We start from the raw sequence: 16154 nt of genomic DNA, 5'->3' as shown, positions 1-16154 counted from the left end.
AATCAATAAAAAAATTTATTGGATTAATATATATTTTTATGTGTCTTACTTTTATCTGTTGTGTACAAAAAAAATGTAAAATAAATATCCTAGAATCAAAAATGTTATTGTGAAATCGCTCAACAAAAATTTATTTCATATATAAAATCTTGCCAGTATCTAAGATATGATATGGTATATATGATAATTATATATGGCCTTCTAATAAGTAAACATATATGACAGGAATAATGGAGGCTATAATAAAATCTTGTTAAACTTAACAGCGCCATCTTCAGGTTACATTTACTTGAAAGCTTTCGTAAGTCAGTCAACTTCAAAAAATAGTAATTGCAGACTTCGCATACGATAGCGTAGTCTAAATGTCAGAGGAAACGAAACAATCTGAAGAGCCGAGGAGTTTTCCCGGTTTTATTTTAACTGAGATGTTTTTGAGTCCCGTTAATGTTGCTCTACTCGGTCTAATTATATTTTTAGTGTTCAGGATAATAAAAAGTCGGCAGGAAGAACAACGAACAGAGCCGGAAGAAAAACCTCTGCCGAAATTGAAAAAAAGAGACTTTACTATACAAGAACTGAAGAAATTCGATGGTACACAGGACGATGGAAGGGTATTAATAGCCGTTAATGGAAAAGTATACGACGTTACAAAAGGAAAAAGGTTTTATGGCCCAGGTATTAATTACAATTATATTTTAATCGCTGCCGTCGAACATGTATGCTTTAAATTTAATATAGATGACCTCGTAATTCGTTGCATTGCACTTGTGTCAGAATGATTAAACACTATTTTGTCCAGTACATATGAAATTTATTCCATCTGTTTTCTTAAAAAAAAGTAACGCAATATTTAATTTTGAAATCCAAAATATCTATAAGCATGTTTTTTATGCAGGGGGGCCGTATTCTGCCTTTGCTGGCTGTGATGCATCTAGAGGACTTGCAACATTTAATGTTACTCCAGCTGGAGACCAATATGATGACTTGAGTGACTTAAGTACCATTGAAATGGAATCTGTTCGAGAGTGGGAGTCACAGTTTAAAGGTAGGCCTGATTATTTCATATAAACTATAGGAAATAGGTGCACTCTGGATACTTTAAATTTCAAACAGGTGTTTTTGGATAACAATCAACAAGTTGCTGTATAGAAGATAATTACATGCATTTTTATGTTTTGGCAATTATTTATTCCGTTAATGTATTTAATGACCTGTGTGTACGTTCTATGAATGTGCTACGAATTATTTCCTTTAAAGAACTCTATATAAAATAACAATGGAATCCTGTGTCGGAGGTATAAATATGATATTAATCATGGTTTTTTTTGGGAGTTATTTTTGGACAGCGCGACAGTCATTTCGGATGCATTCTGTAAGTTGTTTTTGAGCAGATGAATAACAACTACAGCACACTTTGTTTTGTATAATTTAATTTTTGATATTGTATGCATATGATATTTCTTGACGGTGTTTTTTTGTTATCCCGTGTTGTGCGATTTTTAACGCAAGACACAATCATTTAATTTAATCAATCAACTGCGCCAAAAACGATAATGCATTCATTTAATATTAATATGGCAAATTTGCAATATGTTGCGTGGTCGGCGAGTGATGACGAATGCCGGTAATGAGTTGAACCCTCTTGTACCGAATTTCGTTTGTTTTTTTTTATTCCACACAACTGTTTATTATATTACAATCATCACATTTATTTAAAATTGTGAACAAACCCTGTTATTGTGTGTACTATATTAATTTAATATTTATTTTTCTTTTTTTTACCAAAATATTACTTCGACAAAATTGAACTTGAGAAATTTCACTGCAAACTGTATGCAGTTTCTATTATTCTTCGTGAATGGGGTTTCAATAGGTTAGAAAATGGTGTACTACTTTAAGGCCGGAGCATTCACCTTCCTACTTTCACACGCCAGCTTAAAACTCTTTTTAAGAAGACTCCACACTAGACAATAATAGTCGATGGCGATTGTATTACGTTCTTGTCGAATATGATTAAGAAATAGATGTTAAATATGTACATCTATTAGTGGCAATTAAGAATTAAGAGGAGGCATCATTATGAGATCATTCTGTGAGCAATAACTAAAATAAATACATTATCAATTGTATTCATTGTAATTCGCAATTTATTTTAATAATACCGTTTGACAAATGACAAAACAATTGATTAATCGCTTTAACTACATTCTGTACGAGCGTTATTGTCATAGATCGTTACCATGTTATCAAAATGGTAACCTTCGACCTTGAACTTTTATAATATTTTCCTTAATTTTTAATGATTTTAATATTAAAACTCCGTTGGAGGATTGGTGTTTTTTTAGTCAAATTTATGTTATTTCAAGAAATTATTTTTGTAGATGGCGTTGGGTTGTTTTTATTTTGAACTGTCAGTGTCATTACATTTTACTATACTTTTGTGTACTAAAGTCTTGATACTAGTTGAGTACGATAATATTGACATAAGTTAACAAAAAAAAAACATAAAAAACCAGCCAATAAAGTGTTAATCGGTTTTAATAAACAATAAAACGCGGTAAAAACTTATTATCTATTGTTTTAAGCCTAATCGGTAATATTTAAGCGGTCTAAAAAGTATGAAATGTATACACGTTGAAGGCATAATTAAAAACTGAAATAAATTATACTGAAACTAATTGCAGGTAAGTTCTGTCTATCTTAACCAACATTACAGGATGAAGTATATATTAGATCGAAAAATGCTCGATGAAATCATGTCTTCAAATAAATAAAAATTTTGACATTTGTCAAAAATTATTTTACACACAATTATTATTACACATCTTCAGTATGGAAGACAATAACGCAATATTTTAATAATTTTATATTTTGGGAATATAAATTTATTGCGCCTTGAATATAATTGATACCAGTTTTTCTGGTTTGTTTTTTGTTGTTGGCTGTCCTCTATTTAATTTGGATGAAACAGTATAGACCAAATATATATACTTTGGTCTATAAACTTCATAAGTGGTATTTTATGATAACACTTACACTAAACGTATGTTCTAGACAAAGTGATTCAGTCTATTTTGTAAATGTGAAAAATCATGGTCGTTTTTAATATCAGTTGACAGTGACGTGCTGTTTTTAAGTCAAAATAATAATTTCTTGTAATGACTCTTATATTTTGGTAGTCGATGTTCTAATATTCAGTTATTGAATATAAACTGCCCGTTTTATAACATATAGCCTCTAATAAAACTTCCAATGCACGTCATCAAAATATATAATGCAACGTTGCCGCACCAAATTTAAGTTTTCGCTCATTTTGCCTCTTTTGTCTTTTGTCTAATAATAAGTGTCAACACAAATATAATTTTATAGATCATTTTGGTTACGTGTTCAGACGCATCAGATTTCATTCTGTCTTTTATAAAGTAGAGTAATGCTAATTAGGTAAATGAGACAAAAATTCTCCGAGTTTAGTGGGGATTTTAAGTTTTTATAAACTGTATTTGGCAATACGTCCAAGGGTGTTGATGATGTGCATTGGTGGTTTCATTGGAAGAATTATAGTATTATTGTATTAATTCAGCACAATATAGATCTGACCAATAATGTTTAATCTAATTAAATTATGTATAATGTAATGATGTCTGAACGCCATCTGTTAAATAATGTAATACATGTTTTATAACCTAAAATATTGTTATATTATAATCATATTAGTGTTAAATGTTGGTAATAATATATAAAAAGATTATTTTATTAATAGTTGATATTATTGGTTGCCAAGATATTTCCTAAAGTGACTTCCTATAAAGATTTGGTTATGAAGAATTTGTGACTTAAATATGAATGTTCATACATGAAGTATTGTGATACGTAAAATTGCACGATTCAGTCTAGAATCAGCGTCGTTTACCCTTGATCAGGTCAGAGGTGAGCTACGAAATCTGTTATTGTAATTAACCTATTTTAATTTTAAATGTTGCGCGTAATAATACGCGTGAGACGTTTGAAAAAGACTCCATAATGCAAACATTAGACTAAATTTAAATTAGACATTGCCGGCATCCACTTCGTGATAATAATACATGCACACTAGAGTTACACATTGCTATTGTTTTGTAACAACTCGTGTAAACAAAAACTGCTACTACAGGCAACAATACGAAATACAGCAATTTCTTTACATTTTGTTTTAATGCGTTCATTTGTTGATAATGTCGTGTTTATGCTTGCTTGACCTCACGTAATTTAAAGTGATTTTCACTGTACCATAAATTCAAACAAGCAAATTTTTGTGGATAGTTTCAGTTGGAATTTCAACTCTATCTGTTTAATATAGTTCATCTGCAAAAAAACTTTTCTTCGGTTGATTAGTTTTTTAAATTTATTTATATGCCCAATGCCAATTAATCCAATTCTTTGAAAATTAAACATTCCCACTTTACACGCTCTAGTTTTAAAAATAAATATTTTTATGAAGAAATTTTCTATTTTTTATATACATTCTGTATCTATTAGTCTAGTCAAATATGCACTTTAGCTTTTTTCGCTTTTTTATAACATTATTTTTACATATATCAAATAAATACTCTACTCTTGGGATATCTATATTGGACATCTAAGTTATTGTATTTAACGTTTTCACTATTCCAACTATTTAATTGCTCTCTGTTGAAACAAATGGATCAGTGTGGAAATATTTAGTAGTCTCTTCAGATTTTATACAAATACATACAATTTTCAAAGGTATTCAAATATATTAAAGTTTTGTTTTTAATGTACGTCAGCTTTATTGAATGAAAAAAATCGCTATGGCATTATTTTTATACCATCGCTTTTATTATGTCCTTGTAGATTTATTTAAGTAAAACAACATTTTTATTATTAATGATAATTGGTAAATCGATAAATACAGTTGGATATTGGTCTTGTTGATACTTGATAAATAGAATAATAATATTTAAAATTATACAGTGTTTTTTTAGAGTGATACACAACTTCGAATTCAAAAAAAACTCATATAAATTATGTTTCAGATCAAATAATGTTTTCATAGAATGATAATTCTTCTCAGTCTTATTTCTAAAGAAATAAGGATTAACTCTCACACTCTTTCAATTGTGTTTGCTGCAAATTTAGCATTCATTTTATATATAACACAAATAAGTACATAATTATTGGTTTCAGTTCAGTTCCAACCTTCGTAGGGTGAAGACGTATTTTCAATACGGTCCAAGCTATAAAAGATACCTTTCTTTAAAAAAAACCCAGTATTTTATTACGGTTATTTAATTGAGTGTTAAAAACGCATAACAGATGCGGCTATCCGTCTCTCAGTGGACCTAAAGTGTAGTGAATACGTGTTTACGTGACCAGACAAAAGGACTGCATCTCATTTTTATTAGTGTTTAAAATAATTTCATCTTATTTTACAACAGTCCTTTTGAAATTCATTTATATTATTTATAGTAAAAAAACTAGTGCTAAAATAACGTAAGTGAAAAATGAAGTGCGTGAAATAAACAATGTATTTATTTTATTTTTTTTATCCTCTGGAAGTAAATTAAATAAAATATTAAAAATTAAAAAATGGCAAACAATAGCGATTCAACCAAATCACCTGCACACTTTGATATAAGATTAGAACAAACAGCAATAACGCAAACTCCACCATCAGAATGGACTACAGTCGTTAACAAAAAACGATTGAGAAGTCCAGAAGAAGAAATCGCGAGGAAACAAACAAGAATCAGTGACTATTGGTTGCAGAAACCGATAGAGACAAAAAACAGTTTTAGCAACCTGTCGGAAGAAATTGAAGAGAACATACAACCAAGCCCTGAAAAAGTTGTTCCCAAACCACCACCAATAACAGTCTATAAGGTAGGAATAATAAAAAACATCCATGATTTATTAAAAACCATTACTACGAACTATACAATTAAAACAGTGAGCTATGAAACAATTAAAATCCAATTGTTCGAAGCGGATCACTTTAAAGTTCTTATAAAAGAATTAGATGAAAGAAACACCCAATACCATACATTCAGGCCAAAATCCGAGAGAACATTTAAATTCGTATTAAAAGGATTACATCACGGGACGGACTTTAACACCATCAAGGTAGCACTAGCTGAAAAAGGCCACGAGGTCGTAAATATTCACAATATACGACATCACACGACAAAAAAACCTCTGCCTATGTTTTATATAGACATAAAACCTAATGGAAACAATAAGGCGGTGTATGAAATCACCAAATTGGAAAATAATATTATTAAATGCGAACCACCACATATAAAAAGAATTATACCACAATGCACAAGGTGTCAAGCGCACGGGCACACAAAGACTTACTGTCGCAAATCATATAGATGCGTAAAATGTGCAGGAGAACATAAGACAGGAGATTGTACTCGTAAAGTTCGCGATGAAAAAGTGAAATGTGTCAACTGTAACGGAAATCATCCAGCGAACTACAAGGGTTGCGCAGTTCACAAGCAACTACAGCAGAAACTCTATCCTGCCTTAAGGGAAAAAAGGCATCAACAAAAACAATCCACTACTACCAATTTACCACTACCCACCAGAACAAGTCAACCAGACATAACTTATGCCCAAATAGTTGAAAATGGTTCAGCACAAAAACGAGAGACAATATCTCAACCTACTGAAACTAGCAACATCTCAAGATTAGAAAATATGATGGCCAAACTAATGGATCAAATGAGTACGATGCTTGGTCTACTCACAACCGTCGTAAGCAAACTTGCCTAATGCCTGAAACCAATAGCTACAAAATCGCCGTCTGGAATGCCAATGGGCTCCAACAACATGCCAGGGAACTAAAAATGTTCGTAATTGAACAAAATATTGACGTTATGATGGTTTCCGAAACACACTTTACGGACAAAAATTATATGAAAGTTCCTAAATATAAGCTTTATCATACAAATCACCCTGATGATAAAGCACATGGAGGTACAGCCATAATAATTCGAGATGATATAAAGCATTTCGAAAAAGAAAAATTCCGCAAAGACTACCTGCAAGCCACCAGTATAACCATAGAGGAAGCCCATGGACCATTAACAATTTCTGCGATTTATTGCCCACCCAAACATAACAACAAGGCAGAACAATTTCAAGAATTCTTCCGTACACTAGGTAATAGATTTATAGCAGGAGGAGATTATAATGCAAAACATTTAATGTGGGGTTCAAGAATAATAACCTCAAAAGGTAGAGAACTGCTCAAAGCCATAAGGATAGATAACTTACAACATATCTCTACTGGTGAACCAACATATTGGCCTTCAGACAGAAATAAAAAACCAGATACAATAGATTTCTGTATTACAAAAAATATTGATCCAAAAAAGTGTCAAGCAGAATCATGTTTCGACCTGTCTTCTGATCATTCACCAATAATAGTAACAATTTCTTCAAAAATTACCATCAAAGATAAACCCCCTTCTCTGTGCAATAATAGAACTAACTGGCCCTCATTTAGAGAAAACTTAGACCAAAATATCTCTCTAAACTTACCGTTACAAACTGAAATGGATATAGAAATAGCAGCAATAAATCTTACAAAAAATATACAGGAGGCAGCATATTCCGCGACTCCCAACATTGAAACATTTCCAAGAAAAAATACACATATATCATGTACAATACAGAAAAAGATAGCAGAAAAAAGAAAGTTACGACGAAATTGGCAACAGCAAAGGACTGAAGAGAATAAAAGAAAATTTAATAGGGCCATAAAAGAGCTGAGAGATCTAATCCAAATCGAACAGAACCAAGGCATTCAAGAATACCTAGAAAACTTGACATCAACTGAGGCTACAGACTATTCGTTGTGGAAAGCAACAAAAAAGCTTAGGAGATCCCAGCAGCATAACCCACCTATTAAAACAAGCGAAAATAATTGGGCGAGAAGCAATAAAGAGAAGGCCGACATTTTCTCCAAACACTTAAAAAATGTTTTTAAACCTTTCCAGTCTCAGCTACATAAAGATGACGAAAATAAAATTACTAGCTTTCTAGATTCGCCATTTCAAATGGATTTACCGCACGAGAAATTAACGGTCAAAAAAGTTAAACATACAATAATGAGAGAGATTAATATTAAAAAAGCTCCTGGTTATGACTTAATTACTGGCAAAATTTTAAAAGAACTATCAGAAAAGGCTATAAAACTATTAACATATATATTTAATGCTATGCTACGAATTAATTACTTCCCTAGTATCTGGAAAGTAGCTAAAATATTAATGATACTTAAACCAGGAAAAATACCAGAAGATGTGACCTCCTACCGACCTATAAGTTTATTACCAATAATCTCGAAAGTTTTCGAGAAGTTATACATAAAAAAACTAAACTATATAATAGAAAAAAGAAAAATTATTCCAGAACATCAGTTTGGCTTTCGCAATAAGCATGGGACTATAGAACAAGTGCATAGACTTGTAAACCAAATAAACGCTGACCTAAATGCCAAAAGATATTGTTCGGCTGCTTTCCTAGACATATCTCAGGCTTTTGACAAAGTATGGCATACGGGCTTGCAGGTTAAACTAAAGAAACTTCTCCCTCATCCGGACTATCAGCTACTAAAATCGTATCTCACTGACAGACATTTTATTGTAAATCAAGGCGATGAACATACCGAATTAAATCCCATATATTCAGGAGTTCCGCAAGGTAGTGTACTGGGTCCAGTACTGTATCTTCTGTATACGGCTGATCTGCCCACCACAAAAATAACTACTGTGGCAACATATGCAGACGATACAGCAATCTTAGCATCCCATGAAGATCCAGTCACAGCATCAATAAACCTACAAACCCACCTGGAGCAAATACAATTATGGTTGAAGACATGGCGCATTAAAGCCAATGAATCAAAATCCACGCATATAACGTTTACCCTGCGTAGAAGAACATGTCCACCAGTAAATATCAATCATCGCCAACTCCCCCAAGCAGACCATGTTAAATATCTTGGTATGAATTTAGATCGACGCCTAACCTGGAAGAAGCACATACTCTCTAAACGGAAACAATTAGGACTAAAATTATATCAAATGTATTGGCTCATTGGGCGCAAATCCAAGTTATCATTAGATAACAAGGTATTGCTGTATGAGTCTATACTCAAGCCCATTTGGACATATGGAATTCAACTATGGGGTACCGCTAGCAAATCCAATATATCCATCATTCAACGGTTCCAAAATAAGGTGTTGCGTGCCATTGTTGATGCTCCGTACTATATTTCAAATAAAGTGATACAACGCGATATTCCTCTAGAACCTATAACGAGTGTAATCCAACGTGTTTGTGTGAAGTACTTCGAAAGAGTGTCAGTGCATCCCAATGTACTCGCTAATCAGCTAAATATGCGACGTGATAGTGAAGTGCGTAGACTAAAACGTTTAACACCATCTGATCTGATTACTGGACATATGTAGAGTTTAGAATAAGCATTAGAATAAGACTAATTAATTAAGATAATATTTTATACAGAAGATTGCTTAATGAAGTGATTTTCTACATGCCATGTATATATAATATAAACAGAAGAAATACTTATTGCCAATAGGGCAGATTGTGGACTCACGAAGAGTAATAATAAAAAAAAAAAAAAAAAATAATTATTGGTTTCTATATATCTGTAATATTACAACCTAACCTAAAATTAACCTAACCTATAAAAAAAGAAAGCAAGCTTAAAAATATTTCTAAAACAATTCGTATAATGTAAATGTATAAGCTGAATTTGTATGATAATAAAAACAGTTTATATTGTTTATAATAGTTAAGATTTGTTTAGTAGTAACTCCAAACCATCTTGCGATGACAGTATTGACTGAGTACATTTATTTCTAACCATAAAACATAATCTTGAGTGATTAAATTTACCCGTAACGCCTTCAGGAACACAGTAATTCTGGTTGTTATTGCGGTACAATGAGCTGAGTCACTAGGTCAGCAGTAAATCGTTGTACTGTTGCCATCAAATTGGAATTCGCAATAAAATTTAAATGAAGTCGTACAATAATAATCTAAAAATCGTTAAGGTATTTTTGTCACAAATGTCACTAGGAACATATCTCACAATTCCAATAAGTATCCGCCTTTTTATTAAAACAAATTGAGCATTTATTGTAAAAGTGGGTATCTTTATATTTTATTCAGAATATTGCTAATCACTGATTCTATATTTTCCTATTTTTCTGCTGACTGATGCTTTATCTCAGACAGTGTAGACAGTGGTTTTAAATGCTTAAAATTACAAAGTTTGGATATAAAATGTTCTGGAAACTGACGCAATAGTAACCCTCTGTATCTTTTAACTCAATCTTAATTTTTTGCATTTTCATGACACTTTCGGTACTACTCAAACAGGTTACGGCCTTCACAATATAAGTAGTAATCACAAGGAATGATGACATATTTCCATATATGGAGGACATATTTCAGATAAGTGCCGCGTTGCAAAATAACTTGTTTGCATTGTTGGTTTCTCTCAATACTCAATAATTCACAATCAATGACGATCCATGTGTAGACTGATGATGATTTCATTCTATTTGAAGTTATTTTTTAAATTTATTATATTTTTAAATTGTTGCTGCCCCTTATAACAACCTTTGCTATTTAAATTGACAATTTACAAACAGTCAACGCTCCTCAATTGCATGATTCTTCAAATAAAGATCAAAAACCATTTTAAATAATAAAATAAAATAATGAGAGAAGAAACTTTCAAAACAAGCAAAGCGCTAAAATAACTTTTGCCGGTTTATGTGCCGGCTATCGAGAAATATATCGATACTAAAATTAAGTAAAAAAATAAACGGTTCATTAAAAATAATTAAATGATTTGTTTTACATCTTTAAAAAATGTATTTAATTTTTTTTAATTATCGATATTTTCGGCATCCCTGTAATTATTATGACTAATGTTTTGAAGAATTTTTCAGACGTTTGACAACCAGGCGAATTTGATAAACTGATTCGAATAGACTATACCTTCAATGATTTACAATGAACGCATAAGCCGTTTTGCAAGTAAAATCAATAATATTTTAATTATTGCATTTTCGCCGTTGAATTTTTTCCTAGTTTTTCTAATTACAATAAATCCGCATAAAAAGGGAACCGGGCTAATTTCGGTGTAAAAAGCGTGTGGATTAGTGAGGATTTCTATTTTATTATGAATAACGTAACATTCAAATGTCATGCCTGATCCTCGAGGTTTCCTGCCCAACACATTTAACCTAATTTCCTGTTCGGTTTTTTTATATGGATGACCAAAGGTTTCATTTTGTTAATGGTTGGCCAAATCGTTTATATAACGTCATTGTAATGATCTTTTTTTTTCTATAAGATATAACAATATTTCGGTAGTGCGAAAACGTATTAAAAATAATCAGAGGAGCCTGTTCATTATACGTTCAAAACATCACTTGTTTGTTAGACATGACTCGTGTGAATTGTAATTTCATAACAATTATCAGATTGGCGATACAAACAAATGCTTTTAAACGCATAACCAGTAATCGACTATAGTAGATAACAGAACAACAAATTTAGAAGTGATTAGACAAATCTTTAAAAGCAACTAAGTATCTTAAGTGTTTTTAATACATCACACTCAAGCTCAGGACTATCTAACAAAATTACTTCATTTGGGCCAAAACTTCGATTCACAATTTGTTCATTGGGACATTGTTGTCATTATCTCAAGGTTCATCGACTTGTGACATTTGAAGGTTAGGTTTAATAAGATTAGGCTGTGACGTCATCTATATGTCTGACTGAATTATTGAGTGATATGTTTTTACGTCTTATCTTTCTATTGAATGAATTTGTATATTTTTATTGAAACAAATGACATACCAACTTAGGAACTGGAAATTTAGTATCGATAAAAGATCCCGTTACACATAGTTTTCATCTCGATTATAAAAGAACTGGCAAATTTGAAACAACTTTATAATACAATCTAAATTACAAAAATTATTGGGTATAAATGGTTAGTGATGTTGTCCCTTGACCAAATATTTAAATATCCTTATTGCGAAGTCTCGTGTAGAAAATTACACGTATACATCGCATTTTATCCCTCATTGTTTGTCCATTAGGTACTTTGTACTGAGAAAGTAGGCTACCTTGACTCTCCTTCTCGCAACCTGATTGGTGATTATTTCTATGGAGGGACAGACTTATTTAATAGTGATTTCCTTGTCTCGGTAAAGCTATACGTCCATAAATACCTTGGTCATTACGCTTCTCTATATATATCTGCTTATTCACACCATCGGAGGTCTTTCAAGGTTTTGAAAGGTTAACGTATTCCGTCTGGCTCTTGGCGTCTGCACTCTCCTTATCTCAAGTGTCATTTCTGATCAGAGATACACCTGGTTTCATACCTAATTTTTTACACACTCTTACATGATCGATATCTTAAAAATTACCTTATCTAAATGTCCCAAACTAATACATATGTGTTTGGAGTATTTTTGTAATCATAAATAAATCTGACATAAATATAAACATTTTAGACGCCCAAATTAATTTCTACACAACCTTCTAAGCAGATTATTGAATATATATAAGAACTATTGTCACGAGTATAAAATATCTGTTGTAATGCTATGGGTAAATGTTTAAAAACCATGGAAATAATACAAGAAGAAACCAAGTCACATGATCTAATAGTAAAAAAACATAAACGTTTAATTTAGAGTAGTGTGGACGCCGAGACTTTATTTTTCATATCTATTTTTATCTCAGCGAACCATGAAAAAATCGATTGGACTAAGAGCGAGTGGATGTTGGCAATCTCTAATTCACTTCTTGTGTATCACTCAGCCGCTGACGTTAATGTTAGATGTTGCTGGAATAGTCAAACCAATTTTGATTGTCTCACATATCCCTGGGTAAAAGCGCATTATTCGCTTCGTTTGTTTTCATCATCTTGTACCCTGTATGCTTTCCTGCATGTTGAAGAAAATCGATTTTTTAACGAAGAAATAACATCTAGTTTTTTGCAAATTCTCAAGATTCTTATATAACAAATAAACTAATAGATAAACGTAACTAGAACAAATACTTCATGAAATGATTAAAATGTTGTGAAAACTGACGCAATAGTAACCCTCTGTATCCGTGACATCTCATGACATCAACAATGTATGTCGTTCGTTTGTCGGTTTATAACCTCATTAATCATTAATCATCACTCATACCCTCACTATAATATCACTAATGTTTTGAAGAATTTTGTAGGCATTTGGCAACATGGGCCTTCAATACCGACAGACTACGAAAAAAAAAATACGATTAGCTAATTAAGCGCAAGCGCACTTAAAATATAAAACCCTTGAATTTAGTGTGGTTATGTTTGACGTTTTTACTGTTTACATGTCCATATTTTGTTGAAAAATAAATTTATCAATACATATTGCTTTTCTTTGGACTTCTTTGGAAAGCAATATTCATAGCTTTGTTTCTTCACCCGAAACAATTAATCAATTTATATAATATTTTAGTAAAATTAATGGAATTAATTCAATGTCAAAAATTTATCTCAAAATAAAATCAAACTTGTGTCAACAGAACTTATTATGTTGCTTAAATTTACTAATACGCCTTCATTCTTCACTAAATAACTGAAAATAATATAAATAAAAGCTTTTAGCTGAGGTATTGGAAACATTCATGAAAACGAAGGAAAGAAAAATAAAGCTATATCAAATATGGTGTATTTCAATGTTGGAGTAACAGCATCGATATATTCAGTTATATATATTCTCATATTATTATTATATTTCCTTTGCGTTGTCTAGAATCTAGAGTCTTGTCTTGTAATTTTATATTTTTCATCTAGTATCATCTATGTTAAAACTAACTATGGAATACTTAACATATTCCAAAGATCTACAATAGTGTCTGCAACAGTGTCAGACCTATTCCATGTTCTTATCTTATCAAGGTACGTGCTTGCACATAATGTATTTTTAATAAACACTAGGATTAAACACTACGATTGATATATACAAATTTAACATATTCCACAAAACAGTGTTAGATAAATCGTTACGTTTTACATATTATTCTTCCCTTAGAACTCTATATAATCATCGCCTCAACTTCGCTATATATATTTATTTCCTTTATACCAATAAAAAACTAGTGTTGTGTCATATTTTATAAAATTCACAACTCTGATAAAAAATTAATAAGTTCAGTAAAAACATAACCATATAGATAGAATGTCATTAACATACATCTCAATATATATATATATATATATATATATATATATATATATATATATATATTTAATATCTGATAAAATAATATTCAATCCAGAAAACTAAGAACGTTTTATGTTTAGTGTCATTTAAACAAGAACAATAATAGTAGGTGAGACTACAATTATTATCTTATTATAATTTCATTATAATAGGAAAAGATCAACAGCAACTCTGTCGCATTCAAATATTTCCTAAAAATTTATAATCTAACATTAGGAATTAAAAATTAGGAAATAACATTACTGATAACCAGCAGATTTATTAGAAACGTCTCATTAAGTAATATAAATTACTAATATGATTTCATACGTTGTACTTTGTATGTTCCATGAAGCCTTATCATGAAAATACTTAACTTTTTTGTCCCATATTCTTAGATAAAGAAGATAAATATTATTTATTACAGCAATATATGTGATTATTGTTGCTTTTCAGATAAATACGAATTCGTCGGAAGGCTGCTTAAACCGGGCGAAGAACCGATCAACTACTCAGACGAAGAGGATGATATTCAGAATCTAGAAAAAACAAAAGATGAATAGGTCTCGGGGTCGTTTCCGTATTTTCCAAAATGAAGGCTGATTTATTGAGGTTCGCGACCAAAGCAGTACTGAAAAACATTGCAGCCCATATGTTTAAATATACTGTATATTTTTATCAGCAATAAATCCGATTAAGGCTCACATTTACTAGACTATTGCTATTCTGTCTCTCTCTCTCTCTCTCTCCCTTCCACCCTGGGGACTCCGCTGCACTTTTTCAGTACTGTATTATCAAACAGTTCCAAAAATGTTAATTCTACATGTACGAATAAATATATTTTAATGATGGTTTTTAAAACACTTAATTTTTTATACATATATATCTTGTTGGTTTTTTGTATGTTCTAAATATCTATGTAGATCTATTGTTAGTATATTTTGTTTTCCTAGAATTTTATACCTTTTTTATTTTTTTGATATGTTTAATGACCATTGTCATTGTTGTTCATTAAACAATCTGTATCAATTGAACTTAATTGTTACTGATGAGCGTGCGTTACGATATATAACTTTATTAATCATAATGCTTGAAGGATAACAATTTTTGTTGTAAAATATAAATATGTATTTATTTGACTGACATGTTCATAGTTTACGATATATACTATCGGTTTACTAACTGGACGCCTGTATCTAACATAAAATTTATTTGTTATCATGTAACACATATTAGTATCGCTCCATTGTACATAATATCTGTCAAGTTTGTTTGGAAATAATATAATAACAGTGACAATTATTATGGATACTACATACAAAATTAGCCAATAAAGTGTTCGCATATATATAAATCGATTGGTTTTAATTTTTTGCCGTGTGCATTTTTGAAACAATTTTTTCTGAGTAGAGCTCTTAAAATTACTATGACTGAATAATATTAGTAATAATTTTGGTTACGTATTTTTATTATGTGAAAGCATCGATGGTGTTTTGTTGTTTATTCCTTGTTAATTGCACGATTATGTCTTAAATGATAATTACGATTTGGTTAGGGATTTTTGCTAATTAATAAGATGATATTTAATTATGCTTAATATATGCCATCCAAAAATATTACAATAAAAAAGTTATAAAAAGCACCGAGTTTTATTTAATACTTTTAGTTTTACCTTACTTTACACAGTGGTCATCAAATTTGTCTTATTTTGTACAACCCCCCAAAGATAATATAATCAAAAGCTTTTACTAGAAAACATCGATTCTGAAAAACATGTTTCACAACAATATATTATAAACACGATCAAATTTTAACATCGTCGTCCCTGAAGGCTTATGA

The 16154-nt window shown here is 30.9% G+C and overlaps 1 protein-coding gene across 1 annotated transcript; it reads left to right on the top strand.

Moving 5' to 3' along the window:
* Window positions 1–280: 280 nt before the first annotated feature.
* On the top strand, window positions 281–15954 carry LOC143193408 (membrane-associated progesterone receptor component 1). Its single transcript, XM_076399616.1, has 3 exons — window positions 281–675; window positions 896–1045; window positions 14772–15954. Exons 1-3 carry the CDS (start codon window positions 363–365, stop codon window positions 14876–14878), a joined length of 570 nt encoding a protein of 189 aa, XP_076255731.1. The 5' UTR covers window positions 281–362; the 3' UTR covers window positions 14879–15954.
* The last annotated feature ends 200 nt before the right edge of the window (window positions 15955–16154 follow it).

This window comes from Rhynchophorus ferrugineus, unplaced genomic scaffold (genome assembly GCF_030347505.1).
Source record: "Rhynchophorus ferrugineus isolate W39M unplaced genomic scaffold, kcgeb_rfMv2 rfM3, whole genome shotgun sequence".
NCBI lineage: Eukaryota > Metazoa > Arthropoda > Insecta > Coleoptera > Curculionidae > Rhynchophorus > Rhynchophorus ferrugineus.
The sequence above is the reverse complement of the archived record's forward strand: the minus strand, read 5'-3'. Positions and strand labels throughout refer to the sequence as shown.

What these genes read in the sequence shown, in the direction of transcription:
- LOC143193408 (XM_076399616.1), top strand. Translation starts at nt 363, where the DNA reads ATGTCAGAGGAAACGAAACAATCTGAAGAGCCGAGGAGTTTTCCCGGT. An exon ending in AAAAAGGTTTTATGGCCCAG is followed by an intron (nt 676 to 895) that starts GTATTAATTACA and finishes TTTTTTATGCAG; the next exon opens with GGGGGCCGTATTCTGCCTTT. An exon ending in GTGGGAGTCACAGTTTAAAG is followed by an intron (nt 1,046 to 14,771) that starts GTAGGCCTGATT and finishes GTTGCTTTTCAG; the next exon opens with ATAAATACGAATTCGTCGGA.